The following is a 27,814-nucleotide window of genomic DNA, read 5'->3' on the forward strand; positions in this document are numbered from 1 at the left end:
ATGAACGAGGAATTATGAAGCTCACTGAAAGATGCCAAAAGGTTATCAAACAATGGGCAAGATAGCATTGATCTTAGTTCTTTAAATAAATGACCTTTGAAAAACATGGACAAAATACATCATGACTTTTCTGACAACCAATAATATAGACATTCAGCCAATCATTCTGTTTTCATCCATTCTGCAACCCTGCCTTCACAGGTACCTGCTGTCTCAAATTCCTGACTTCCGGGGCGTATCGTGAATGAATTTTCTTCTTACTGAGCTTCTCCCCTGGTAGACCTAGCTTAGCAGGGAAAGCTGAAACCTAAATCAATTATTGCTTGTCCATCTACTTACTGTCTTCCAAATTTTGTTGCAGTCGCTTTTCTTCTTGCATCTCTTCCTATTGCTTGTTTTTAAGGGTTTTTACTTTCCTTCCTATGCGGTTTATTTAATCAGATTTTGGGAGTAAGCAGTATAAATGCATGTCTTAACATCTTTTATATTCGACCAGAGATTGCTAAACTAAACTGGTTTTAAAGCTGTAAGTGGATATCATTTAAATTATGTGATATGATTGTGGACATTCAGCACTACTGTGGTATTTCGCTTATTGACCGTTTTGGATTGATTTAGGTATATTTTAGACCAGAAGAGCCAGAACAAAGCCTTATATCTTCACAAAGTATATATTGTACCGGGCAGAGTACAGATCATGTAGAAATACTGATCATGTGTGTCAGTTAAGAAACATCCCTAGATATCTGATGTTGTACTAATTTCAAGAGCAAGTTAAATGCAATTATTTAACATATTACTTTTTAATTCTATAGTATTAAATAATGTGAAAACACCTAGTCAGAATAAAGACCCGTCTCTAGACAACAAGTAATATGAAACACACTAAAAATATTTTGCTTGATAGTAAGCACTAGTTGACTATATATCATGTTACTTTTTCGTACTTAAGAGTTCTCTTGTTCTCTGAAACATTGTTTATTATGGAATATTCTTGTCTTTGCTTCATTTTTTTCATGGTTTATACATATGATGTTAAAATAGTGTTTATGGTATATATGTAGAAATGCGTATTCTTGATACCCAGTTTTATTTGATGTACATACAGCCCTTATATCTACTTACCAGAGAAATTACCAACTCCAGTTATTGTTTATATGAATAAATTTCATCTTTCACTTCAGTCATTAATGCCTAATGTGAGAGCAAAGGTCCACACAGTCTTTAGCCCTGAACTGGCTCTGCTTAGTTTTAAGTAGTGCACTTGTGAAAGGCACCAAACAATAGCATCCCTGCGGGACTCTGGTAGCTGGCTGTCTCTCCATCCCAAAGAAGACAGAAAATGCTGAAGGGCTTTAGAATGCAAGCTATTTTCTGCCAACTTTGACCCTCCACAAAGCAATAGGGAAGAAGGAGGAAAGTAGAATCGTGTCTATGTTCGGGTACAGGATTTTCCTTCAAACTTTCACCATGTGAGAAAATGACCTAGTTACTACCTTCAGTGGCATGCAGGAAACCAGAATTAAATGCCAAATATCCAGATCAACACCAAGGAGGAGTCTGTTTATAGCCCATCTTATCTTGGTTGTAACATGCTTGGTATGCTTTTCATACCCTGTGAGCAGAGTCTAGCTGCAGTGACCGCTGTCTGGCTTCTCTTTATTTTATTGTATGTGCCTACTTATTAGTCAAACACATGTCTCCATTGATTACATAGGACAACAGCTCCACTTAATTGCAGTCACACATATATCAGTTGATTCAGAAATTCTCTGCAGTTGTTACTGATGAAATGTCCTTTGTTAAATTGCTCCCCAAATTAGACACATATAACTTAAATAGTTGGTTCACTTAAAAGTGAGAAAGAAAATGTTTTATTTCCAAGGTTATCCCTCCCAATCAGCTTTATTTGACATACTTATGTAGGACAATAATTATAATTTTTACAGAATCTTGAAAGTTCTAAAAGCATAAAATGACTTTAAAATGTGTGAGCTAAAATCTTGAACCTTGGAACATAAAACAGCCATGTCTTGTCATCAGCTCTGCCTTCTGCCTCAACTGAGTTGTACATGCATCTCAGCTATCACACCTGCTTCCAGTTTTACTCCAAAACCAGACTATACTCTCTTGTCTATTTGTAATTCTAACCACCTATTTGACCAAGTCTCTGTGTTCTTTTTATGCTATCCTACATGGTGTGGGGAAGGTAAAGGGTAAAGAAAGACTTGCAATAAGGATGGAGCAGTTGTAGATACGGTCTTTGTTTGTTTGTTTGTTTGTTTGTTTGTTTTGGTATGTTGGGCCCATGAAGTCCTAGAGTCACTAGAGAAATGGCTACTGTTATAATGTGAAGCACTGTTTTTCATTTATGAATAAAGGAAAAGTTAAAAGTGGAGCTTGAAAAAAACATCCTTTGGTGGCAATAAAACTTTTAAAAATTAACATACGCTACAATTTTTTAGTTTTTCATTTTTTTTTTAGAAAAAGAACCTTTTCTTATGAATAAGCTGTATCACAGTAATATTGAGTCAATTACGTGAATTTAAGTGAGAAGAAAGCTATTCTACAAAGTGATAAAGCTTCTCAGTAGTCCTATTATATTTGGTTAAAGGACTGGATCATTAGTCACATTTCCACAGTGCTTGTATTTTACAATGTGGATGGTTTAAGGTACAAAACCCTATTATGTATGTTTTTAAGGCTATGTTTTAAATTTTTAATTTGCCTTCCTTTCCAGACATGCAAATTTTATACAAAACAAAATTGTGAATGATTTAAATTGAAATAAACTCTAAGTATGTTTGTGTTAAATATTCAGTTCTGTATGTAGATTTGTAAATTAAAGGTCTGTAATTTAAATGCTATATTTGTTTGCTGTGGGAAATAGACAACTGCAACAAACTAGTGTAACTTAAGTCACCTTTTCTAAATTCCTTAAAAGATTCCAAATCACCATATTCTTACTTTACAAAAATGTTCTTCTTTAGATTAATAAAAACAAAACACTAAACCCTGAAGTGAACTGCCTAAGATATCAGGTCTCCTAGTGAGAAAGAAACAGTTAAAGCTATTGAATCTGAGCCAAGGTACTTGTTTTGTCTTGAAAATTTTTACATGGCATGTTGTGGCAAAGCTTGTTCCTTTTGTAAACTTTTGGAGATCTTCTGTGACATTAATGCTGCCAAATCATTTACTTTTCAGGTCAAACCTAGCATGATATAGGGAACTTGTTTAGGAGATAGCATTATGTTTCTGTTTATGAATATAAAGTATGACATTTTTTTCTTTTAGCTTGGAAGTGATCATTTTCTTCCTGAGTCTAAAAATTTAAGGGTGACCTTTGTTGTTTTGCTTTATTTAAACCAGGAGGTTAGTTAATAGTATTTTTGTTTATTTAAATAAAGTCTATGTTTTATACTTTCAAGAATCTTTGGCTATTAATTCCTTCCACACCCTGGCTAGGTTGAGGCTGGCTGGCTATAAGCTTTTTGTGGAATGGGTTTTACATATGTATAATTGTTTTTTGCCTATACCTAAGAGAAGTTTAGGTTCTGTTTTTTCCATTTTTAACTAAAATACATGAATTAAACCTTCATCTTGAAAATATGAAAACTATTTTAGTTAAAAATTATCCAAGTTGGTCGTTTTGTTTTTAACATTGGAAGACAGGTTCAGATTATTTTTAAAAGGATTTTACTTGCTAGGTCATAAGGATTAATAAGTTTATCGTTGGTTTTCAATGTAGCCACTGTATCAGATACTTGGTATAGTTTCTACGTTTCTTTGCAGTGAGAATGTATAGTATAATGATTTCGGGTATTTTGTTTGCCTTATGGGAAAGAAGATGTGGGAGGTTTAACCATTTGAATAGGAAAAAAACAGGTTTTTTTTGGTTGTTGTTTTTTTGGGGTTTTTTTATTGTCACTGGCAGTAAAAATAAGAATATAATCTTTAACAGAGTAGAAAAATTCAGTTTACATGAAAATTGCCTAGTTGAGTGGAAACATATATTTTTATAAGATATAATAATTTTGAAATTGCGAGAAACTTCTGGAAAGCTCTGTGTATTCCTTAGGGTATTATCCATAGATTTGTGTATTGGCAACAAAATATTTCTTAGACTATGATCTCATTCTTTTTCTTTCCTTCTCAAAAAAACATTGATAAAATAAATAGATTTGAATAATTTCAAAATGTTAGGGTATAAAAGACATTTCTTAATACAAGCAATGTAAATATAAACTAAGTTGCAACATTAGTGCCTTGATAAGAATATTTATTTAACTTGTCCTAGATTTTAGAGAAATTTGCCATTTTAGAATGAAAAATAAACCTGTTGATCATTTGGAAGCTCTTATCTCCAGTTTGAAGATAAATATATTTAAAATACTTTCTACTGAGTAACTTTTTTTACCTGTCCTAGATTTTTCTTTCCTATTGTAATTTTTGTATTTGCATCTATAAATTATAGCCAAATTCCAGTTGCAAAAAATGTTGATATTAAATGAAAACTTATAAAATATCAGCCATGTAGCAGGAAAAAATTTATCCTACCCCTAACATTCTCTTTATTTTAAGGGCTGAAGTTTTCTAGAATAAAGCAAAATAAATTAACACTATAAGTAGGTGGTCCATTTATAGCTAGGACGGTGGGGCTAACAAGCGGATAAAGATTATTAAAAGAAAGAGAAAATGACTGCATCAGCAGTTTGACAAATGCAGTTTTGAATATTTACTAATATATTCTTTATGAAAGTCGTAATTTATGGAATGATCTATGAAAATAGTAACAGGATAAAAATAAGGTTGAGAGTTTACTCATAGTGAAGGTACGTGACCATTATTTCCACTAAGTCATAAATAAATAAATGCCATGATTTTACCTAGTGTTTTTTGTTACACATGTCTATAAATATAGAAGCCTTATTTTGATATTATCATAATGTTATTTACATTATCAGGTTGTATTTATGTATAAAAGGGAAAAATAAGTATGTCTAACTTAGAAATTGTGGACAATTTATGAAGAAAACAGATTCAAAGGAAATAACTTAGAGAAATTTCATTTTGAAATCCGTTTGTATAGTACTTCAGGTGTAATTTATTCTATGTGAATAATAAGCATGTTTATAGAATTAGAGCATAAAAGGATTTTGTTTATTTCAAAACAATTTGTCATATAGGTACTAGAGAAATTTGATAAGTATCTCAATAAGAAACTTTACTATTTTAGCTAGTATAGAAAGTCTTTATAAGTGATCTCAAAATAAAGTTACCACAGTTGTCAGTGAAGAACTCCAAATGGGATACCAAGTGTAGTTATTTCTCCTGTCTCTTAAAAAGAAAGCCAGAATTATATTCTAATATGTCTAATGCTGACAAAAGTCTGTCTTCTTTTTAGGAGGTTTTTGTTCAGTCCACTACCATGCTCTACTATTCAGACTTTTATGTAAATGGAATAAAATACATGTTGCTCTAAAAGTTTGGTAGAACAAACAGTTGAGTTTTGAGTTGAAATATGATGACGATTCTACAAAATAGACTTCAATTGGTTCTGCAAATCTTTGCTTAACTCTTCTTGGCAAAGAATGAACTTTAGGCAGTGAGGTTATTGCTGGAAAATACTAAGACTTTTTCCTTTTGGGAGAATATAACTATTGGAAAAGTTGCTTGTTTACTTGTCTATAACAAGTTAAATACTTGTTCTGTTCTAGGTGTATATATATGTGTATATCAGGTCTTTGCCAGTGAAGGACTAGATTGTATTAAAATCCTAAGATTTTATGACAGTGTTGCACAAGCACGAGAAGCATTTTCAACAAGGTAATTAATACTAATCATGATTAACATTTCGCAATAGTTGAGTTCATAGGATGTGGAAATAATGTCAGTGTGTGAGATTGAAAAGATTAGTAGAACATACATATGTAATTTACACTGTGAATTTGTATGTAGTTTAAGTAAGGTCTATTAAACTCCAGGACATAATGTACTGTTTTGTGGAGTGGAGGGGTACATTGTAGATCAAAATTTTATTAAAATCTAGATTGAATTTTCTAAAATGATAACTTTTATCAAATATATATATATATATATATACACACACACATATATATATGTGTGTGTGTGTATATATGTATATACACACACACACACACACAGAATAGTTTATATAGACAAAAAGTACTAGAAGTGTATTATAAACCAAGCCCCCTTCCCTATCCCCTTGCCACATTTGATCCTGTTTTAGCTGTTTATTTTGGCTTTTAAAAATGTTCATACGTTTAAATATAATGCTTATACTACTGATTTCTCAATTATGGTAGATCAAGATTTTTATTTCTTAAACTGTGCCATCCTTTGTGCCTCTTCTTTATGTTCTTAATATAGTTATTTTACAGTTTTCCCCCCAAAGATTTTATTAGGGGATTGGGGGAGGGGAACAGCATTGGGAAATCAGGGAAGGGGAACAGACAAGTTGCTGTCATTTTGTTCTTCAAGTCTAGTTGTGGAGGACGTTGCTTCACTGGCCCAAGTTGGCACCATCATTGCGCTCTTCCCGGCTGAGGCAGATCTGTCGCCGGCCACTGGACGGCCACTCACGGCGGCTCTTTGCCGCTCACGCTGGCTGCTGGCTACACATGGTAGCCCATGGCAGCCCACAGCAGCCTCACTGCAGTTTACGCTGTCACTGGTGACTCACGGCAGCCCAGCGAGGTCGAGCTGTTGTTCACCATCTTAGCTGTAGAGGGCAGTGTCACTTGCCCTCATGTGAGATCTGGGGCTCTGCTGCTCAGAGCTGGCGTCCCAAGCCAGCTCTTAACCAACGCGCCACCCTGCCGTCCCTATTTTATAATTTTTACTGAAGTCAGCATTCAGTGATTATTGTACCTGTATATTCATATGTGAGCATTATAAGGTATTATAATTTCTTTCACAATTTTTTCATTAATGATTTTTTAAAATTTAATTATTTTTACTTGTGTGTGTTTATTATTAACTCCACTAGCTTTTCAGTATAGTTTTCCACAAGGTCACTTACAACTTGTGTTAGTTTCCTTATTTTACCTGTATAGAGATAATTTTTTGAGACCTCCATTTTTTTCTGTTTTTTATCTGAGCTTGTTCTTAACTCCTGCTGCACCGCTGTCGTCCTGGGACTTGTTGTCGGTGTAGGAATTTCCTTTACCTTTTTCCGAAGTTTAATCTTTATTTTTCAGGATTTAATGTTTCTGTCTCTTAGTTTGTTCAAATGTTTGGTTGGAGCTTTCTGCCGAAGTATGCAGGTAACTAGTTTTAGACTTCGAAGTTCTGAAAGTGCCTAAATTTTGTACTCTCATTTATTTTATTGATATTTTGGCTGTATATAGAATTCTAGGTTGTCAGTATTTTTCTTCACAATTTTGAAGACAATACTCCATTGTCCTCAACTTCATTGTTGCTCTTGAAATGTACAATGTCATGATATTTCATCTTTTGCGTGTGACTTGTGCATTGTTTTTCTTAGGAAGTTTTTACAATCTAATCTTTATTTGTCTGCTTTAATGATTATGTACATTGTTGGAAATATTTTTTTTCATTCTTGGTGTTGGGCTTTCGGTAGGCTCTTTTAATTTGAAACTTTGAGTTTGGAAATTATTTTTTATTATGTCTGATAAATTCTTCCCTTCTGTAATCTGTGTACTCTTTCTTACTTTTTTTTACCTCTTGGATTGATCATCTCATTTTCATACCCTTTCTGCTTGATGGGACTTCCCCTCAACTTTATCTTTCAAATCTATTTTTAAAGATGTATTTTGCCTGTCCTATTTTTAATTTATCTGAGCTTATTTATGACATCTGACCATTCCTTTTTTATAGCATCCTGCTCATATTTCAGAGATGCATTTATCTTTGTTTAGCTTTATGAACTATGGATGTATCTCATATAGATATATATGTATCAAAACTTGTGTGTCTGTTGACATATATATGTAAAACTTTGTTGCCTTTATCAACTCTCTTTTCTCTAAGTTACTTTTTCCCCATTGCCTTTTCTCTTTTGTCTTTCATATAAGATGCTATGCTATGATACAGGGGTTGGTAAACTATGGCTTGCTGTATCTGAGGTTCATCCTGTTTTTGTTTAGCTCTTGAACCGTAAATGATTTTTAAATTTTTAAAAGGTTGTTTAGAAAAATTAAAAAGCAGACAGAAGAATATGCTACAGAAACTATATGGCCCACAAAGTCTAAAATATTAACTCTCTGGTCCTTTACAGAAAACGTTTTCTGATCCTTGCTCTGATGTCTGGTGCTTCTTGGCTTTCCTTTCATATTTAAGAGTCCGGCACTAAAAGTGATTTGTAAACTGTATGTAACTAAGGCTTGGTTAGCTTCACTGAAGAATCCCTTGGTAATGCTGAAGCTGGTTTTGGTTTAGGTAGACCATAATAGCATTACATATTGCTCTTTCCTTTGAGGCCTTTGGTTTCTGTAGAGGAGAGTCTTTAATCTCCTGTCTGGAGTGTACAAGCCTGCTGCACATATTTCAAAGGTGAGTATACCTTTGAGTATGTAGACGTTCACTTAAATCTAAACTCGTGTACCTTCAGTTCATTTTCTTCAGAGGCTATATAGCTTAGCTTCCACTGGAGTCAGAGTGGAGTTTGTTACCTGGCTGCACAGGAGTAATAGGAGGGGAGAGTTGGGAGTCTAATTTCTACTTATATAGAGGTCAACTCATACGTCTGTTTTCAGTTTACACCACATGCTGCGTTTTGTGGAATCATGTACCTCTTAGGTTACGTTTTCATGGAAAAGGCTAAAAGATTTAAACACAACTAAGAATTGTATCCAAAGTAAAATTAGCTTAGTTTCTTACCATTATATAATCCACTTATCGTATGCTGTGTCCTTTCCCATATTTTTCATATTAGAAGTTCAGTATTTTATTCAGTTATGTAAAAAAACTTCAAGTTATTGCTGAGAACTGCAAAGAAATCTGTAATTTTTAAAACAACCCTCTAAGGTGGTGGATTTATTAGTTGCATTTTACAAATGAAGAAACTGGAGACACAGGTTGGAGGATCATGTAGTAAGAGGAGGACCGAGGCCGGCCGTCTAGATCTAGAGAATGTTTTCTTTACCTGTCTGTCACACTACAGCATCATATACTTGGCAAGTGAATTACAGTAGGAAGTGCAATACTGAAGTTCAGAAGAGGAAGGTAGTGGTCTGGGCTGGAGAGGTAAAGATGAGCTTCATGAAAGATGTAGAGTTTGAGTTGAGTCTTACATATCAGAATAGTGTATGTATTTTACACTGTGGGTTATTGGAGGCTTTTGCTCTAACTTGGGACTCAATAAACACATGGTTTTAAGATTTATCCAGTATTCAGTATGAATTGAGGATGCAGGTATTGTGGCATTTTAGGTGTTTGTAGTACAGGATTGTATTAAAGTATTAATGATATAAGGAAGATTATGTTTCATGGATTAAGTTGCATCTAATTTTTTTCCTTTAGTGTTGACATATTTTGTAATTTAATCTATGGTAACAAAGTTTGGTAATGGGTATAATCTTTGACATTTTATTTTGATCATTTGATAACAATTTTGGCTAAGAAAGTTATTTTGTTTTTTTAGTGTAAGTGAATGAGTTAGAAATTGTCTCTTTATAGATTCTAGAATCCATTTTCGGTAAAAATGAAGCAATGTTTTTTCACCCTGGGCTTAGTGCACTCAGGCAAAAGAGCAAGCATTGCTAGATCTCAAAAGCAATTCAGTTGTGGTTCTGGAGTTTTTGTATTTTGTTTTTTAATTTTATTTTTTAATCCTCTCCTAATATGTAAGCTCTTCCTTACAATGCCAAAAAAAAGAAATAGACCTGTAGTGTTTGATACTAGTAAAAGGAAACACTTGTTTCTTTTATTTTTAATTTTGGAGAAGAAATAGGTAAAAGTTTGGGCATCTGTATTCTAGAATCTTATCACCACTCGTAAACAGTGTTTGTGTTTCATAAACTCCATCTTAAATGTTGAAAGTTAAATGAAGTTTCTTTGAAGACTCGTAAATTGTTCCTGACTTGCTTTCTTAGAGAACTTGGTACTCAGGTTCCCTACTCATTATAACAAAAATAACTATTTGCTTAGGGAAAAGCTTTAGTAATCCTGTTTATTTAAAAATCAGATCTTGTTTTTGTTGATGTTTTTATTTCCTTTCATATTTTTCACATGTAACCTGGCTTCAACTTTTACTGAGATGATTAATATCACTTATTAATCATAAATATAAGGTTATATTTTTTAATTGCATAATTTTAAAAATAATTGTGTAGTAGACTCATGTATAAAACATTGTTTCCTCCTATGAGAAGTTAGAAAGTTTAAGCAAAAAAGCCTTAACTTTGTAGTTTTTCTGTATTAATTGAACTAACAAATAAATTATAATGTAAATTTAAACTACAATATGCTTTTTACCTGGGTTAATTAGAAAACTATTCCAAGAACTTAGATTATGCAAGATGGTTTAGATTAATGCTTTGTAACCTTTTTTCTGCCTGCACACACAGCTAGCTGTCCCCTGTCATTCCATCCTTCATTACAAACAATATATTTTCACCTAGGCTAATGGGATTGGTGATGGGGCAGGTCCTGCCTTTATCTCCCCTAGCTGGAGACTCTCTTTGAGTATTGTCCTGGATATATGTATAGTCTTCATAGACTTTTTTTTTTTTTTTTTTTTTTTTTGCTTTAAGCAACTATAGACTACCAGTGTTTGTCATTGATGTGAGAGCAAAAATGCAAAAACTATGAAATTAATGATCTTCTTAAAGAAAAGGAGAAAAAAAGTGATGGTAGGATGTATGTAATGATTAAGTTGTGGAAAAGTTTTAAAATATTCACATTACATCTTAAAATGACATGGAAATTAAATGTGCTTTGTTAAACCCCCATTAATAATTTTAATTGAAATTGATACCGTATTAATGTGACAACCCTATTTAAGCTTAATATTACAAAATCATGCCAACTTCTGCAGTGATGCAGTATACTCTTATTGCTTATACATGATTTAGTAGCTATTAGGCGATTCACAATATGTTTAGGGAAAACTTTTACAATAATGTTCAGAATATTATTGAGGATTTATTTCCCTTGTTATAAAAATAATTGTTTCTCCTTATGTTCAATATCATAGGAAAAAATAACACCCATTATTATGTAGATTAGCTTTTTTACTTCAGTAGAGTTTAGTTTTCTGTATTGTTCGATAACCAGAGTATTTCAGTTAAACTGAGTCAAGATAATCTTGTGTTAAGGTGCTGAATATTTGATGGGGGTAATAATTGTAAACCAATGGATTTGTTTATTAGTTTTATTTCTTACATTAAATAAGTAATTTGTTCAAATACTTGACATATATATGTATATACTCGTTTATATGTATTTATGTATTATGTATATATATAGTATATACATATGACTTGAGTTATGGTGACTATAAGAAGACATTTAGAATGAAAGCAACACACCTGATCAATATCTTCAGAAGGTGTATGCTGCAGCTCTCTCTATATGTATCTAGTTATATGGTATATTCATTATAACACATGAAAACATGCAAAGGTCTTTTTAATCAAAAACTTCAGAGGTTATATCTAGCTTTTCATTATCTGGTTTTGTTATGTCTTAAAAGCAAATCCGGTATTTTATAGTATGTAGCATTGTAAGTAATATCATTATAATAGTCTATAAAGAAATATATTAAAAAGTTGAGACCAATTCCTAGTACCTTTTTAGATAGTACCTCCAACTTACATGTAGATTGAAATTTAAAAACCTGTGTTTTAGAGAAATAATGCTATATATAACTCCCTTTCCCCTGCCAAGATTAGCCCATGAAAGTTCATGTGGTCTGTAATGTAGCATACAAGACAATAATTTTATGAAGAAACATAATGCTACTGCTAATTGGTAATTAGGAAAACAAATTTGAGAAAGTATTTACCAGTATCTTGAATCGTGGTATTTGAGTAAAAGCAGAGAGATTTGTGCGAAAGGGAGCTTAGAGTGGAATTAACTGAGATGAGAACAATGAAAGGCAGGAAAAGGCATGATACTGAAAAATGAGGTGCTTGACTGAAGGAGGTTCATAAAGATGCTTTCTATCAGACATGGTTCTGAGGGCCAGGTTGCCCCAGTAATAGGTGGGAAAAGATGAGTTATTCCTGTAGTTTGGTGGGTTTTTCATATTTTTATTTTTGTTGACATTTTAAAGGGGGAACTATCCGTTGCCTTAGGAAATCAATGACTTAGCCTTTATAAAACCCAGAAAATCCCTTAAATTTATAACCATGAGTGGTAAATAATTTGTATTTTTATTATTACCAATGATAAAAATAGATCTTATACTAAAACCTTTTGTATACTGTTTTCTACTTAAAATATATTATCCCAGGGAAACAAGTGTTTTTGATATCATTCTTCAAAAGATTTACTTACCATTGAAGTATAGAATTAGTACTACTTCAGCTTACCTAAACTACTGTGTAAAACATTATTTCCATGGCAAAATATATTTACTGATAGCTTGAGTACCTACAGCAGTGAACAAAAGAAGAAGAATCCTTGATATCATGGAGTTTATATTCTAGTAGAGATTTTTTTCCACGATTAAGCTGTATTTGAAAGATGCCAAAAAGAGTCATCCATTTTTATTACCTTCCGGTTGGCTGACTTAGGGTAGGTACCCATAGCTAGAGTAGCTGGGACTCTACATTTGTATCCAATATCCTAGGTAGCATCCTACTAATAGACAGTATGTAATAATTATTTAACCCCTTTTACATAGGGCAACAAAGGACAGCTTCCTTTTAAGGAGTAAGCATGAGAGTCCTTATTCTCGCCCAGCCATTCCTGAATAAAGATTCTTCTGATTATGAGAATGTTTAAACTATTTATTTCTGTCGTGGCAGCTCTATTTTTCATAGGTAACTGCTAAACCACCATGTGACTTAGGTGCTGTGCTCATATACGGTTTTGTAGAGGCAGTGTAAGTGAATAGACTCTGGATCCAGACTGCCTAGATTTAAATCCCATCTGACTCTAATCTAGCTGTGTAATCCTGGGCAAGCTACTTAACCTCTCTGTCCCACACTTCTAAAAAAATCCGTAAAGTAGTGATAATAGCTGGCTAATGTGAGGATAGAATGAGTTAACCAGTAATGCCTAGCACTTGGCACGTACTAAATGACAGCTGTTATTATTTTCCATATTGGACATATATTTTATATAAAAGTTGCTTTTCTAGATTTTTTTTTGCCAAGTACCTTATTTTGTTTTGTGGGTTTATGCTTTCAAGGAGAACAGTTTGGTATGATGGAAACCTGGGTTCTAGTTTGGATCATCCACTGATGTGATCTTTATTTGATCAGTTAGTGAGAGAGTTCAGATAAAGTGGTCTGTTTAATATTTTCATATTAAATTAAAATATTTTAGTGTTTTATGATAGATCAGCATGTCAAACCTTTGGCTGCTTTTGAGAACTCAACTGGAACTTGTGTACTCCAGAGTTTTTGTTTAATTGCACTGTGAAATAGTGACCCCAGATACTTAGTTTTTCTACCACCACAGCTTGCCAATGGCTATTAGTAATTCTCAAATTTTGAGTTATTGAATGATTTACAGGTGATTCCTGTGATTTGTGTTTGTGTGTTTAATTCTAAATATAAATACTTGATACTCTCATAAATATAAATACTTGACAAACGTGCCCAATAAAAGGTAGTTCCCTAATATAATCTCAACCTTGGCTTTTCATGTCACTGAGAACCTATTTCATAAAATTACTGTAATAACCTAGTGGTAAAATTTGAGTCAAAAACTAGAAATACATTCTTCCCTAATTCCAGCTTAATGTGTGTATGTGCACTTTTCATTAATTATAATATTATAAACTTCACTTAGATTTGCTTGATTTTTATGGCCTATGTCTTGGAAGACTATTCAGATTTTCCTTAGTTTTTCACTTCCTTCCAAAAGCTACCTGGTAGATAAGTACATTGTAGAATCAAAAGAAATGTAGTCAAATTTTATTGGAGTTCAATTCCTGTAAAGATGGTTGCGTTTAACTCCCACAAAGTTATTTGTGGTTTTTTCCTGAACTTTTCCTTCTGCAGCAAAGTTCTATTTTCATTAACTACACACTATTTTAAAGTAAAAGATGGTGGTGAAAGATCAGTCTGTGTTACCTTTGGATTTTTTTTCTTCGTGAAAGCAATGGCAGTCTTGATTGTAACAGAAAACTATCTGGAATTTGGACTTGAAACAGGTAACAATTTTTAAAAATCTTTTTGCTTTATCTAGTGTTAATATTTTTGACTTTGATATTTAAGTAAGTTTTATATCTGATAAGTTTTTAAAATTAGGTGTGAGGTGCATATTCTGTAATGTTCTAAATAATTAACCTTTATTATTATTAAATAAGATCTTTCTTCCTTTTTTTCTTTTAGCTGTTTTTTGTTACCTTTACTCAGAAATGTGGTTCCCTCCCCATTTTTCCTTACAATTAAATAAGTTTCTATAATGCTAAAGTTTACTCACATAAAGATGTAAATCTTAATGCAAATTGCATGCACACTCATGGAATGTACAAATATCAAAGGGATGTTTTCAAAGATTTCCTGCTAATAACCAAATTTTATTGCATATGGCTTATTACTAATTAGTACATGAAAGAGCTAAACTAGTCACTTCAAAATGTAAGATGCTCTATTTTCTAGCATTTTATTTTCGAAAAAAGATCCTGTATTTTACCCCTGTGATAAGAATTTTTTTTTTCCCCCTACAGGATTTACAAATTTTTCAGACAGTGCAATGCAGTTTCTTGAAAAGCAAGGTTTAGAATCTCAGTAAGTTTTTAAAATATTAAGCATGATATTAAATTTTCCTATTTTTAGTAAAACAGCATTTATTATAAGTAGTTCTTTGTTTTTAATCTGTGAAAAGAATTCTTTTTCAAGGAGGACTGTTACTTTTAGAAATATCCTTACTCAATTTTTACACTTGTATAAAGTTATGATATTTCATAGAATTCTTATTTGGATTTTATTTAATTCCTCTGCCACCAGAGATTAAACTAAATTTATATCTGGGTTGTATCAATATATCAAATTCTGTGTTGAATATGTAGGTTGGATTGTTACAAATGTGGCTAAAGAGATGCCTGATTAATTTATAGTTTACTAAAATCCGTTATAGATAATTGAATAAGAGCGGTCTTTTTGTAAACATCTACTTTGTATTACTGTTATTATTGTGGTTTTTAGAACAATTGATTAGAAGAAAGGAAATTCCTGGAAAGTTACCTTTAAAAATTTATCAGCTCTTTTAAAAATTTTATTTTTAGGGGTCCTGTTTCAAAACTTACTTTCAAATTTTTCCTGGCTATTTTCTGTTCACTCATTGGGGCTTTTTTGACATTTCCTGGATTACGGCTGGCTCAAATGCATCTGGATGCCCTGAATTTGGCAACAGAAAAAATTACACAGTAAGCGGAAAATGTACATAAGCACATGCAGATAAATATATGTTTTCCATCTTAATGAAGGTATATTATTGTAATGAAATCATAAATTATTGTATTGAAAATTAATGAATAATCATTTGATGTCACACTACTTCCTCTTTCTACTATGAGCAAGTTTCTTCTATTCACTTATGAATTTTAATACCTGTGTTTAAAAAATATAAAATCAGTTACAAAATTGTTTTATCTGTTAAAATGAAAAAGAATATTGTAGTTCTTTTTAATTCAGAGGTCAGTTTTATTATTGTAATCTCTAAGACTGAATTAAGTGTCTATGGAAATTTTCTTGAACTATTATATTTTAATTAAAAACATTTTATTTAAATTTTACGTAAATATTTAAATTTACTTTTTTTTTTCCAATAAAATTTTTTGAAAGTGAAATCTGTATACATACGAGATATTTGTAAGGCTTGTTGAAATAATACATTGTTATTTGGGGATTGGTAATACTGTACAATGTCAAATATCAGATTACTTTTAACTATCAAATTCTATTTCAGTTTTCAAATGGAGAAATATATATATAGTTCAAAGCCCATTTACTATGTTCTTTGTGATTGTCACATTTTTTCTCTTGATGAAAGAATCACCTTGGCAGAATGACAGGTTTATATCTCCAACTCATAACCAGATTCAAATTCTCATCTCATCTTTTTGTTTTGCAGTATAAGCCCAAGTTGAGAATAGAGCTTTTTTTATAATATATTTAGTCATTAAGCTTCTCTGCATGATCATATTTCCTAACATTTCTGCTCTTTAAAACTTCACACGTGATGCTGTTTCTCTAGTCTTAACATTCTTATCTTTCTCATCTATGTCATTTTCCCTTGTTTTAATTTTGACAGTCTTTTTGGGGTTTTTTTCCTTTCTTTTTTTTTTCACATGTGCTTTGTGTATGTGTTTACTTATTCTCAACTCCCAGTGTACACTCCATCCCTCTTTTTCTCCTCCTTTTATTCAGCATGCTCTTGGCTACATCCTGCCTTTCTCCCATCATTCCTCTCTAATGGCTTCCTTTAAAACAACACCTGGTTCTCCCCCCTCCTCTACACACACACTTCAGTCCTCTAACCCCAATGTTATGCTTTAAATAAGCTGAAAGGGTGGGTGGATGGGAGCCCTTCACCAGCTACTGAAACCGCTGTGGGCTGCTCCTTAATACTAAGTGTTCCCTAGCAACACTGCATACCTAATACTGCTGCTTTCTTCCCTGCACCCGATGGTTTACCCAGCCTGTGGGATGAAAGAATCACTTTATAAAAACACTTAAAACATTTAGTGGTGGTTGGGGATGGGGATGGGGGTGGGGGCACATTTTAGTGTTCTTTTCAGTAAAACTTGGCTTCTTTCTAAGATTTTTTCCCATTGGGGATTTGGAGTTTTATTTTGTTCAGTTTCTTGTAGCCCCATGTATTGTAGCACTCAGCCTTGATACAAGGGTTTGGGCAAGCTAGTTCTGTTGTGAGAGTAGCATGACTGGCACAAAGAGCAGCTTTCTCCTCACCCCCACCGCCAGACATTGCTGCCTGTTTTAATGCCAGAGCTTAGAACCAGACCAGAGTTCCTGCCACCTTTCCTGTCTGGTGTCCATGGTTTCTTGATCCAGCTGTTTCCTCACTTAGATTACTATCAACTTGCACTGTAGTGATATTTTGAAGTTTGTGTGTGTGTGTGTGTGTGTGTGTGTGTGTGTGTGTGTGTGTGTGTGTGTTTACAACCCTCCAGTTGAGCCCTTTATTGTGGTTGTGGTTGATAATGAAAGCAGTATATGATAATACAATAACCTGAAGAATTTGTCTTTTTTATAAAATAAGAAAAATCCCTAGTAGTCATGTTTCTGTAGGGTACAAACTTGAGACAACAGTTAACAATGAAGTTACACATATATAGCTCATACCTGAAACCTTTTGCTGTATTAGGTATATTGCATTTTTAGGAGTAATGTAAATTTCCTTGGTTTGTTAAGGACAGGGAAATTCATTTCAGGTATATTTATAATCAAGAAGAAACAAAATAGTGAATCATTTATGATTTTAACAATGTATAATTAAAACAATATATGATCATTACATATTGAAGGGTTCCTCAATGATAAGTTGCCGCAATAAGTTCAGCCTGCCATATGCCTTCTAGTATTATGGACCTTGCTAATCGCGATCTTTTACTTGTAAATAAGGAGGCATTTTATTTCAGCTACACTGAAAAGTGTCAAAAGATGACTCCTGCATACTGAAAATCCTCTGGGTTGATTGTATAAAGTTAGAGAATCATTTAAGTACCTATGTATTAAGTTGGAGAGAGGGAGCAGGTTGTTAAAGAACACTAGAATAGAAGGGAATAGATTTAGATTGTAGTGCTAGATCTGCCTCTAACCTATAATATTGCCATGAGCAAGTCATTTAACTTTCCTGGATCTAAATGTTCACATCTGAAAAATTAAGATAATGAGGTAGTTTTGCAAGGGCTCAAAACAATGTTAAGTGATAGTGATAAATATAAAATAATGGTGACGGTAGTACCTTAAATATAGAATACGGAAAATAAGTTTTTGCCGTTGTTTTGTAAGTCCCACGTTTCTGTAGTTTATGAGTGTATTTTGTTTCTGGATTTTTATGTTTATTTCTTATATACTTTCAGAACATTACTTCATATCAACTTCTTGGCACCTTTATTTATGGTTCTGCTCTGGGTAAAACCAATCACCAAAGACTACATTATGAACCCACCATTGGGTAAAGAAAGTGTTCCTTTGTAAGTATGGGTATTTGAGGGGTAATTTTTGTTTCATTATGTACTCAAAACTGTTTCCAAAATGTTATATACTATATTTAAGTTTTTTAAGGAGAATATTAGAACGCTGTATTTTTAAAACTTAATAGAAATGCTTAAAAATGTGTTATAAAATTGAAACTACAAGCCATTATTTAATGTTTTGTGATCTTCTTAATGAATGTGAATGATTATTACCCTGTGTTAATATTATCTTATACACTTGCAAGTTTTTTTGCTTTCTCACGTAATGTCCACTTGTTACCCGACATTTTTTTATTGTCATTGTGTCTGTTTTTAAGATACTTTGTGCAGTTCTTTTATTTTTTACTTGTGAAAAATATGGAGGAATAAATGAGTATAAATGGAAATTCATATATGAAGTCCCTATAATAGTTATTAGTATTTTCCGTATTTGCTTCACCCTTTTTTGGTTTTGTTTTTGACGTAGTTTTTTGAGTAAATTAGAGGCATAACATTTTTACTAATTAATTGACTATGCACCTCTGCAAAATAAGGACATTTTCCTACATAACAATATTATCATCACACCTTTGAAAATTAAAAAATAATGCCTTAACATTATTATCTAATATTAGGTCATATTCCCTCAGTTGGACAACTATATTGTAGCAAAAGAAGATGGTAAGGAAACAGAAGCAGTTTATTGACGGTGTTAATAACTGTACTTGAATTAACTTGATATGTTAATTCACTAGCCTTGTGGAACTATGTTAGAGTAATAGAAAAATTCGGACAACTGGTTCAAACCCCAGTTCTCATCCTCACTAAAACTGTCACTTGAGGGAGATTATTTAACTTCGCTGAGCCTCTGTTTCCCCATCTGGAAAATGAAGATAATAGTATCTACTTCACAAAGTTATCATTGGAATTAAGTGAAAGAACACATGTAATGCAACCAGCTGGAAGTAAGAGCTTAATAAATGTTCCTTTTGCTGCTTTGCCTCATCAAAATTAAAAAACCTTGACTAGTCATTGACTCCACAGTATGCATTTTATATTATGTATTTCTTTTAGATCCTGGTGCAAAATTGTCTTGGAGTATTTAATCAGCGATGACCATAACTCTTTTTTTAGGACTTAACCTTATTGAACTAGGGAAGCATTCATAGAAGTTGTAATGTTTTTTCACCACACATGTAAACCTTAATGGTAATTTTAACTTGTCAGATTCACTATTTAAAAGTATATCCTAAGGATCCTAGGGTTCTAGACAAAATTTTAGAGAAACTTCTAACTCATGTCTAATGCTAAAAGCATCCCCAGTCCTTCTTTGAAGTTTGGTCATATTGCTTAGATTTTATACTCCTGTAATAAGGTTCTCTGATTTTGTATTTGCATTAATTTAGTTAGGAAAACAAGGAAACTAGCATTTATTATGCTAGGAATTGATACTTTACATATTTTATCATGTTCATTTTTGTAGTAATTCTGTTTGTGATTGCTGTTCTCATCTCATTTTATAGACTCAGAAGTCTATAAAATGGACTCAGAAGTTAAATAATTTGGCTAAGGTTATTCAATCAGATTTGGTGTATATAAAGCATTTGGTGGTTATACCAACATTTATTTCTCACTGTCACCCTAGCTAAACTGTGCAAATTAGTAGCAAATAATATGTGTAAAGGAAATGGGAATATGGAATTTTTCCCTTGGGTATATATTAAATTATAGGAACAATTTTGCTGTATATGAAGACCTAGGATCCTCTTCCTATAGCTCTGTTTCCTTTTTCCTATCCCCATTTCTGACCTGTTTCATAAGCAATTCAGAATTATAGCCTTTTCTCTGCTCCATCTTATTTTTCATTTGTCAGACCATTAAATTAAGTGATTAGACAAGGTGATTTAATTTTTGTTTAAAATCCAGTCCATTTGGTAGATTGAGATGAGGTAGAAAGAGAATGAGATGAAGACGAAAACAAGTCACAGGTTTTTCATATGTTATGTAGACATATGGTTTGTGGAAAGGACTTTATTTGTAGTCAGAAGCAAAGATGGTTATAATGCAGTTACAGCCTGGAAATATATTTAAATCTATCCATGTGTTCTGATTTAGCATCAAAAAAATAAAATGTGGGCACACAGTCCTTGTGTGCTTGTGACCTCACAAGAAGAAAACCAAAAGACAGCATATACAGTGAAACCTAGAATGGCTTCAGAAATTTGTAGAAATGTCTTCTACCTGTTCTTTATATACCTACATATTTTATTCCAGCTCAGGCTACTTCCTGAGATACCCCATCAGATCAACTTACCACATCTTTATGAAGTTAGTTAAGTAATTGAATTAGAAGGTACTATTTAATGACTATTATCCTAAATCCTGAACTCCTCATGAACTGAGCAGATTTTTTTGATACAAAGCTTTATTCCATTCCCTTCATTCTATTGTCTGAAAGCCTAGGTACTAGCTGTTTTCAGGGAGCTAGCTACCTTGTTGCACAACTCCAGGGACCAGTGCAGTCTATAGGCCCCCTGGAAAAGCTCAAGGCTGTGGGTGGCCTTGCTTCTTGGGTACTGTCAATCTTACATGACTGTCTCCTTGCTGTCATTATAATAGAAATGAATGGATAAAAAGTTATGCCTTTATTCTTCCTAACCAACAGTTCTTTTCCATTGGAATTTTTATATCCATGTGCACTCGTGACCTTGTCAAAAGGAAATCAGAGAGCATACACATAATAAAGCCTTTGTTCCGTGCCCTTTTCTGACCTATGTTTCATAAATAGTTCAAATAAAAAACTCCACATTCACATGTTCTTCCCTGCCTTTTCTGTTTCCTATACTGTTCTTCAAGTTTATTTCCCAAGGCAACTTCTATATTGTCGTTTTAGTTCCTTTCCTAGCTACTTAATGCTAGACAGAAGGAAGGGGTGATCATGGAACCTCTTTGAGGGAGAAATGTTGTAAGGTGTTTTATCTTTTCCCATTTGTTTTTCTTTATAGCCATCCATTCTATCCTCATGGTCTTAAAATTTTGAGGGAGACCCTTGCAAGTTCCAGATTCTATCCTGGCAGATCACTCCACACATTTCAACAGTCATATATTAAGTACCTGGTATGTGCTAGAGATTAGACTAGATGCCAAGCATGGTCTAGTCACTACTATCAAATTACTCACAATATGATCCTTTATCAAAGCAGAAACCATGGTCCTTTAAAAACATTAAACCCCAAGAGGACGTCAGAAATTAACTTTTTTTTTTCTAAAATCCTTTAAGGAGCCCTCACCAGTGGTCTAGTTTCTGAAAAAAGTGTCCTGAGGGTACATCTCATCTGTAGCCCTCACCTTAGCCTGGAGCAGTTGCTCAGAAACTGAGCCAGCTTCAGCGAGTACATAACAGGTTGAGCAACTTGTTGAGGAATCTGAGGCATCTGATTTCTTCACAGTGTATCAGAATCTTGATTTTTCCAATGATCTCAGTCAGGAGCTTAGCGGATTGAAAGATCCTATCCAAATATCTATATGATTAGACAAAACTAACCAATATATGGGTCATTGACTTGAGAGTTCCCCAGGCAGTCTCCTGTTGTTTCCTGTTTTCTGTTTCCGACTTCCAGTTTAAGTGCACCCAACTTCTCTTCATTCCACAGCCATCCCCTCCCACCCCTCCCATGGAGGAGGGTAGATGGAGAAAGGATCCCAAGTACTGCTCCACTTTTTTCTCCTAGATATCGATTACTACTTTACTTTCAAGATGCATTTATTTACCTATAATAGTTCTATTGTGCAAGTGAAAGTATTATATAGGTAAGCCTGTGACAGAATGGGATGCTTTTGCTTTACATCTCCAACTGTAGCTAATGTAGGTTTCCTATATCTTATATGGTGAACAGTCACACATATAACTAGCATGCTAGCATAGTTTGATCTTTGAGAGCACCATGTCAACCTTTTGATCTGTAGAATGACGGACGCTACGTTCGATACTCTGCGACTCTGGGTAATAATCCTGCTGTGTGCTTTGCGATTGGCCATGATGCGCAGTCACCTGCAAGCTTACTTAAACTTAGCCCAGAAGTGTGTGGATCAGATGAAGAAAGAAGCAGGGCGAATAAGCACGGTTGAACTACAGAAAATGGTAAGCTTTAAACGGTAGTTAAAATGAAAAATAGCAAATACTGTGCTGCAAGAAGAAAAGAATTTGGTTTCCATTAATAGTCATTTTATTTCATAATATTCTTATTGTGAATAAAAGGGATAATTTTAAACAGATGTCAAAATCTGATTTTGGTGCTAAGTGAAGAAAGGGTCTCAGTTCCTCTCCCTGCCTCAAGTGTTTTATGTATCATACAGTTGGGTGGTGCAAAGCTGTGGTTTGTCTACTGTTGCTAAAATGGGACCCCTAATTGATTTGAAAGACATTACAACATATTGTCCAGCCTTTATGAATTAGAAGGTAGGAAATACCAGTTTCAGTAACTACATTTATTCCTTTTAACAGTACTTTAAGTATTGAACATGAAACGTAAATATTTAACTTAATGGGGACTCGAGAAGGAAAGTGCTAGGCATCCATTCACCATTGTAGTGGACTGGACTTGTAACCTGTTCATGTCTTTTTAGGGAATTGGAGTTGGATCCCCTGTTTTTGACTCTCATTTATAAGTTGGGAGTGGTTACCAAGATTCAAACAGCTTTTTTTTCTGTTTTTTCTTTTATATATTTTTATAATTTCTATAATTTGACCTCAGTTAAGTATGTTCATATAAGATGGGGATTTTAATGTTTTTATTTGTAAGGGGTTTGTGCTCATATATGTCTCTGCCTGCTTGTGTTATTTCGTTTGATGTTTTAGGTATGTGTCTTTAGAGATTTTAGCGTTTCGTTTTATATTTGAAATGCAAGTGAATACACGAGGCCTGACAAGTTCACAAACTTGCCACCATGGACTTATATTGGCAGCACTGTACAAACAGCTCAGTAAGGTTTCCTAACCTTGGTTTATCAGTGTCTCACAGTTGTGTTTGTGTCGACGTGTGGCAGTGTCTTGCTGAGTGGCAGTCATTACTGTTGCGTGTTTTTGTGTGCCGTTGCGAGAATGTCTGAGCTTGAATTAGAGCAATGAACAAACATTAAATTTCTTGTTAAACTTGGCAAGAGTGGAAGTGAAATCAGGGACATGTTAGTCCAAGTTTATGGGAATAATGCCATGAAGAAAATGGCAGTGTACTAATGGATTAAACGTTTTTCTGAGGGGAGAGAACGCATCACTGATGAGAAGTCAGGGCGGCAAGTAATGAGGTGAACTGACAAAAAAATTGCTAAAATTCATCGAATTGTGCGTCAAAATCATCGGCTGACTGTAAGAAGCATAGCAGACCAAGTAAAAACTTCAGTAAAGAAACCATTAGGAAAATCTTAACTGAAAATCTTGGCATGAGAAAGGTGTGTGCAAAAATGGTCCTGAAGGAGCTCACTGATGAACAAAAACAAAGGAGAGTTGAAGTTTGCCAAGACCTTTTGGAGAGGCAAGACAATGTTTTGGGCCGTGTTATCACTGGTGATGAAAGATGGTGTGCCAATACAACCCTGAAACAAATGTCAAAGTGCACAATGGAAGTCAGCCAGTTCTCCACGACCAAAAAAGTTCCGTCAGTCCAAATCAAGAGTCAAAACGATGTTGCTAACCTTTTTTGATATCAGAGGGATTTATTCATTATGAATTTGTACCAACTGGACAAACAGTTAACCAAGTTAACTATTTGGAAGTGCTGATAAGGTTGCGTGAAAAAATTAGACACCCTGAAATTTTTGCCAACAGTTCATGGCTCTTGCATCACAACAGTGCACCAGCTCACATGCCACTGTCTGTGAGGGAGTTTTTAGCTAGTAAACAAATAGCTATATTGGAAAACCCTTCCTACTCACCTGATCTGGCCTCCATGACTTCTTTTTTTACCCGAAGATAAAGGAAATATTGAAAGGAAGACATTTTGATGACATTCAGGACATCAAGGGCAATATGACAACAGCTCTGATGGCCATTTCAGAAAAAGAGTTCTAAAATTGCTTTGAAGTGTGGACTAGGTGCTGGCATCAGTGCATAGCTTCCGAAGGGGAGTGCTTCGAAGGTGACCGTAGTGGTATTCAGCTAGAGGTATGTAGCACCTTTTGTAGGATGAGTTTGTGAACTTACTTATCTGACCTCGTATACCATTTAAATTTTAGTGGCTATTTCCCCCAATTTATATTTATCTCTTAAGAACTATTTTTAAGAAATTTACTTTAATGTTTTCACATTTTACAAAACTTATCTTCAAACTGAGCCTTTCTGAAGTCAGTTTAGGGGCATTTATAATGAAGTGCAAACTTATTACCATTTAGCTTCCTTTTCATGAAAGGATTACTTATCTCTTAAGCAATTGAGTTGTACAATTATATGAAAATGTATTTTATTCATAACATGTCAGCCATGTTAGACACTTAAGAATGTTGTTGGTTGCAGGTGGCTCGAGTCTTTTATTACCTTTGTGTCGTTTCGCTGCAGTATGTGGCTCCTCTGGTAATGCTGCTTCACACCACTCTGCTTTTGAAAACATTAGGTAGGCATGCCCTGGCAACTGGGAAACATGTTGTTTTATTTTCTACCTGTAATTACTAATGCTTTTTGTTACCTACAAAGAAATATGCCTCTTATAATAGTTTCTCTCTTTAAAAGTTTTAAGAGGAAACATGGGAAACTTTTAGCTGTAGAAGTTGACTCCTCATCTTGATTTTGAAAACTCAGGCCCATATGGTTTTAAAATGTTATGCTTTACTTATAAGAATTGTTTGCTAAACGTTAATTTCCAAATTTCACTAAATAACTTGAGTGAGCACTGTTCATCTTACTCATTTTGTGGTATAAAAGGATGATTTAAGATTTTGTTAGTGCCTAACATTTAAATTATTACAAGGTACTTGTAAACGTACATGAATTACAGAATCCTTTGGTGAGTTCTACTGTATAGATAACTTATGTTGAAAAATGAAAGATTTCTCCGTGGAAGAACCAAGTTCTATAAATGTTCTCTAAGCTATCAAGCCCTTGTGTGGTGTTATCCATTACTGTATTGATCATTTCCCTTGGTACCAATGTCGGGGGCAGGGGGTGATAAGAAGCTAAAGGAACTTAAAGTATTATTTGGGTAGGTTTAGTAGATACCATAGAGCTAATATTAAATGTAAATGTCCTTTAGGAATCTATGAAACATAAGGAGTAGCTCAATTGTAAATTATGTGACTCATATCCTATCCAACATTGGAAAGTATATGATGAAAAACTTTCTGGAAACTATTAATAGTCTCTCACATTGAAATCATAGATGGTTTCTGAGGAAGAAATTTACTCTGATATTCTAGAGGAAGAAAAGAATTCTAAGAAGTTATTGAGTCTCCCTGCCATTCAATAGAAGTAGTTGATTCATGTATTATACAAGGAAAAATTGTTTTTATTATTTTATCTGACTTTATGCAGTTATTAAAAGTAAATTAGACTTGTAGCTTTTATCTGTACTTTTACTGAAGAGGCCAGATTGTAGTCTGGTTAAGTGAATTTTTTAACAAGTATGTAGAAAGATTATTATTTTACTTCATTTTAAATATAAACACTAAATTTTGTATTCTTAATTTCAAATATAAGTTACGTGATTTATTTATTTTTTTAATAAGAAGCTTTGGAATTAGTTAATCTTCAAGTTTTATTTGTGTCTTGAATTTTTAGGTAATCATTCCTGGGGCATTTATCCGGAATCTGTATCTACCTTGCCAGTGGATACTAGTCTGCCCTCCAATTCTGTTTACTCTGAATTATCCTCTGCTGATTTGAAGACGAAGGTAACTGTTACACAAATAACAGTGGCGCTGAGCAGCTTAAAAAACATTTTCAGTCCTCTGCTTTTTCGAGGACTTTTGTCTTTTCTGACCTGGTGGATTGCTGCTTGTCTCTTTTCTACAAGCCTTTTTGGGCTTTTCTACCACCAGTATCTCACTGTGGCGTGACTCGCGGGTAACAAAAAAGATATCCAAGTCACACTTTGGATTCAGATATTTGTGCCCTTGAAGGGCTGACAAAAACCGGAAGAAAGCAAGTACAAAGGAAAAAAAACCATATCAGAATATCTTGTTTGAAATGCTTCCTCTGTATTCTCAGGGTGAATTAATGGTGTAATATGTAAAACTACAGAATAGATTGTTAAGTGCTATACTGTGGCATTGGAATTTTAACTCCTTGTATTAACTGATGTGAGAGGGCTATCCACAGGGTAATACTTCTGATTACCTTGGTTTACAGACACCTCCAGCAGTCTTTGAAAGTTTTCATATAACTCCAGTTATTGATTGATTACTCTTAATGGTATTAAGGTACTTTTAATATTCATGTGGCTGCCTATAGAACAGTCTTGAAACTGAGCCATGTTTTAGAGGGGGGAGGAACTAACGTCGCTTCTGTTGGTAATTGTTAGTCACTCTTCAAATGACAACAACAATAAATCCAACAGAAATGAAGAAATAGCTACTGTATATTACAGTAAAGAAAGTTGCATAGTAATTTTAAATTTAATGGAGATGTACATGCTTAATACCTATAAGTACTGCTGCTTGACTGAGAGTAGCAAGAGTATCATTTTAAAATGTATTCTATCCAACCTGAAGGATCTTTAAAAATGATTGGCTATATGAACATTTGCAATCTTGCTGTTAGGTTTGGGCCTCGCATATTTTATTTTATTTTATGATCCTAAATAGTTCTTTTTAATAATCTAAAAATATTTATCAATGTTGATCAAACTTTTAAAAAGTTCCTTTGTAATCCTGCTGACTACTTGTATGTATTGTATATATTATATATTAAATATATAATATATTGAGATTATAAAAGATGAAAATATTGGATCCTTATAATATTTTAAGTTGCTGGATGTATGTTAAAACATGATTGAATGAGATGTATTTGTATCTAGAGATTTTCTTTCTTTTTGGAATGAGATTAAAATACATTTTGAAAGTTCATTAGAGCAAGCCATTTATTTGTGTTGCCTGTGTAAGAGTAGTTATATTTTATAAATAGATGATTTCTCCCAAATGAAAATTCTTTTTCTTTCATTTTCAAAAATCAGAACCTTTTCCACTGTAAACATACTTACAGGTATCATTTAAATCCATGTTAATTAGGACTTGTTTTACATTTAGTGTCTAGAATTGGAAATGTTAAATTTTATAGTCCGGAAATAAATATAATTTGAAAAATTTAAACGAAATTTTAAAAAATAGTAAAATTATTTTTCATGCTTTTTACATCTAAACCCAAAATGAAGTGTTACAGTTTTAAAGGGAATGGATATGAGATAAACATGTTTGTTTGTTTTTCAACAAATGGTGGCATTTATAAATAAATATTCTTCCATATAACTATCTTTAGAGGCTATATATTATATTTCAGCGCTGTTGTCACTACTGAAAGCA

At 33.3% G+C, this 27,814-nt stretch overlaps 1 protein-coding gene across 2 annotated transcripts in view; it reads left to right on the top strand.

The window, feature by feature from the left end:
- Positions 1–27,359, top strand: part of TMEM161B (transmembrane protein 161B) — a 73,760-nt gene extending 46,401 nt beyond the window's left edge. The window contains exons 6-12 of one of the 2 annotated variants that reach the window (XM_019641141.1): positions 14,163–14,314; positions 14,834–14,894; positions 15,392–15,532; positions 18,212–18,325; positions 22,274–22,448; positions 24,816–24,912; positions 26,073–27,359. In XM_019641141.1, the coding sequence (XP_019496686.1) occupies positions 14,163–14,314; positions 14,834–14,894; positions 15,392–15,532; positions 18,212–18,325; positions 22,274–22,448; positions 24,816–24,912; positions 26,073–26,350 (1,018 nt within the window). In that variant the 3' untranslated portion in view covers positions 26,351–27,359. The remainder of the gene's footprint in view (positions 1–14,162; positions 14,315–14,833; positions 14,895–15,391; positions 15,533–18,211; positions 18,326–22,273; positions 22,449–24,815; positions 24,913–26,072) is intronic. The other variant, XM_019641143.1, reaches the window with a different exon arrangement.
- Positions 27,360–27,814: the final 455 nt, after the last annotated feature.

Source organism: Hipposideros armiger, unplaced genomic scaffold (genome assembly GCF_001890085.2).
Source record: "Hipposideros armiger isolate ML-2016 unplaced genomic scaffold, ASM189008v1 scaffold_57, whole genome shotgun sequence".
Taxonomy (NCBI): Eukaryota; Metazoa; Chordata; class Mammalia; order Chiroptera; family Hipposideridae; genus Hipposideros; species Hipposideros armiger.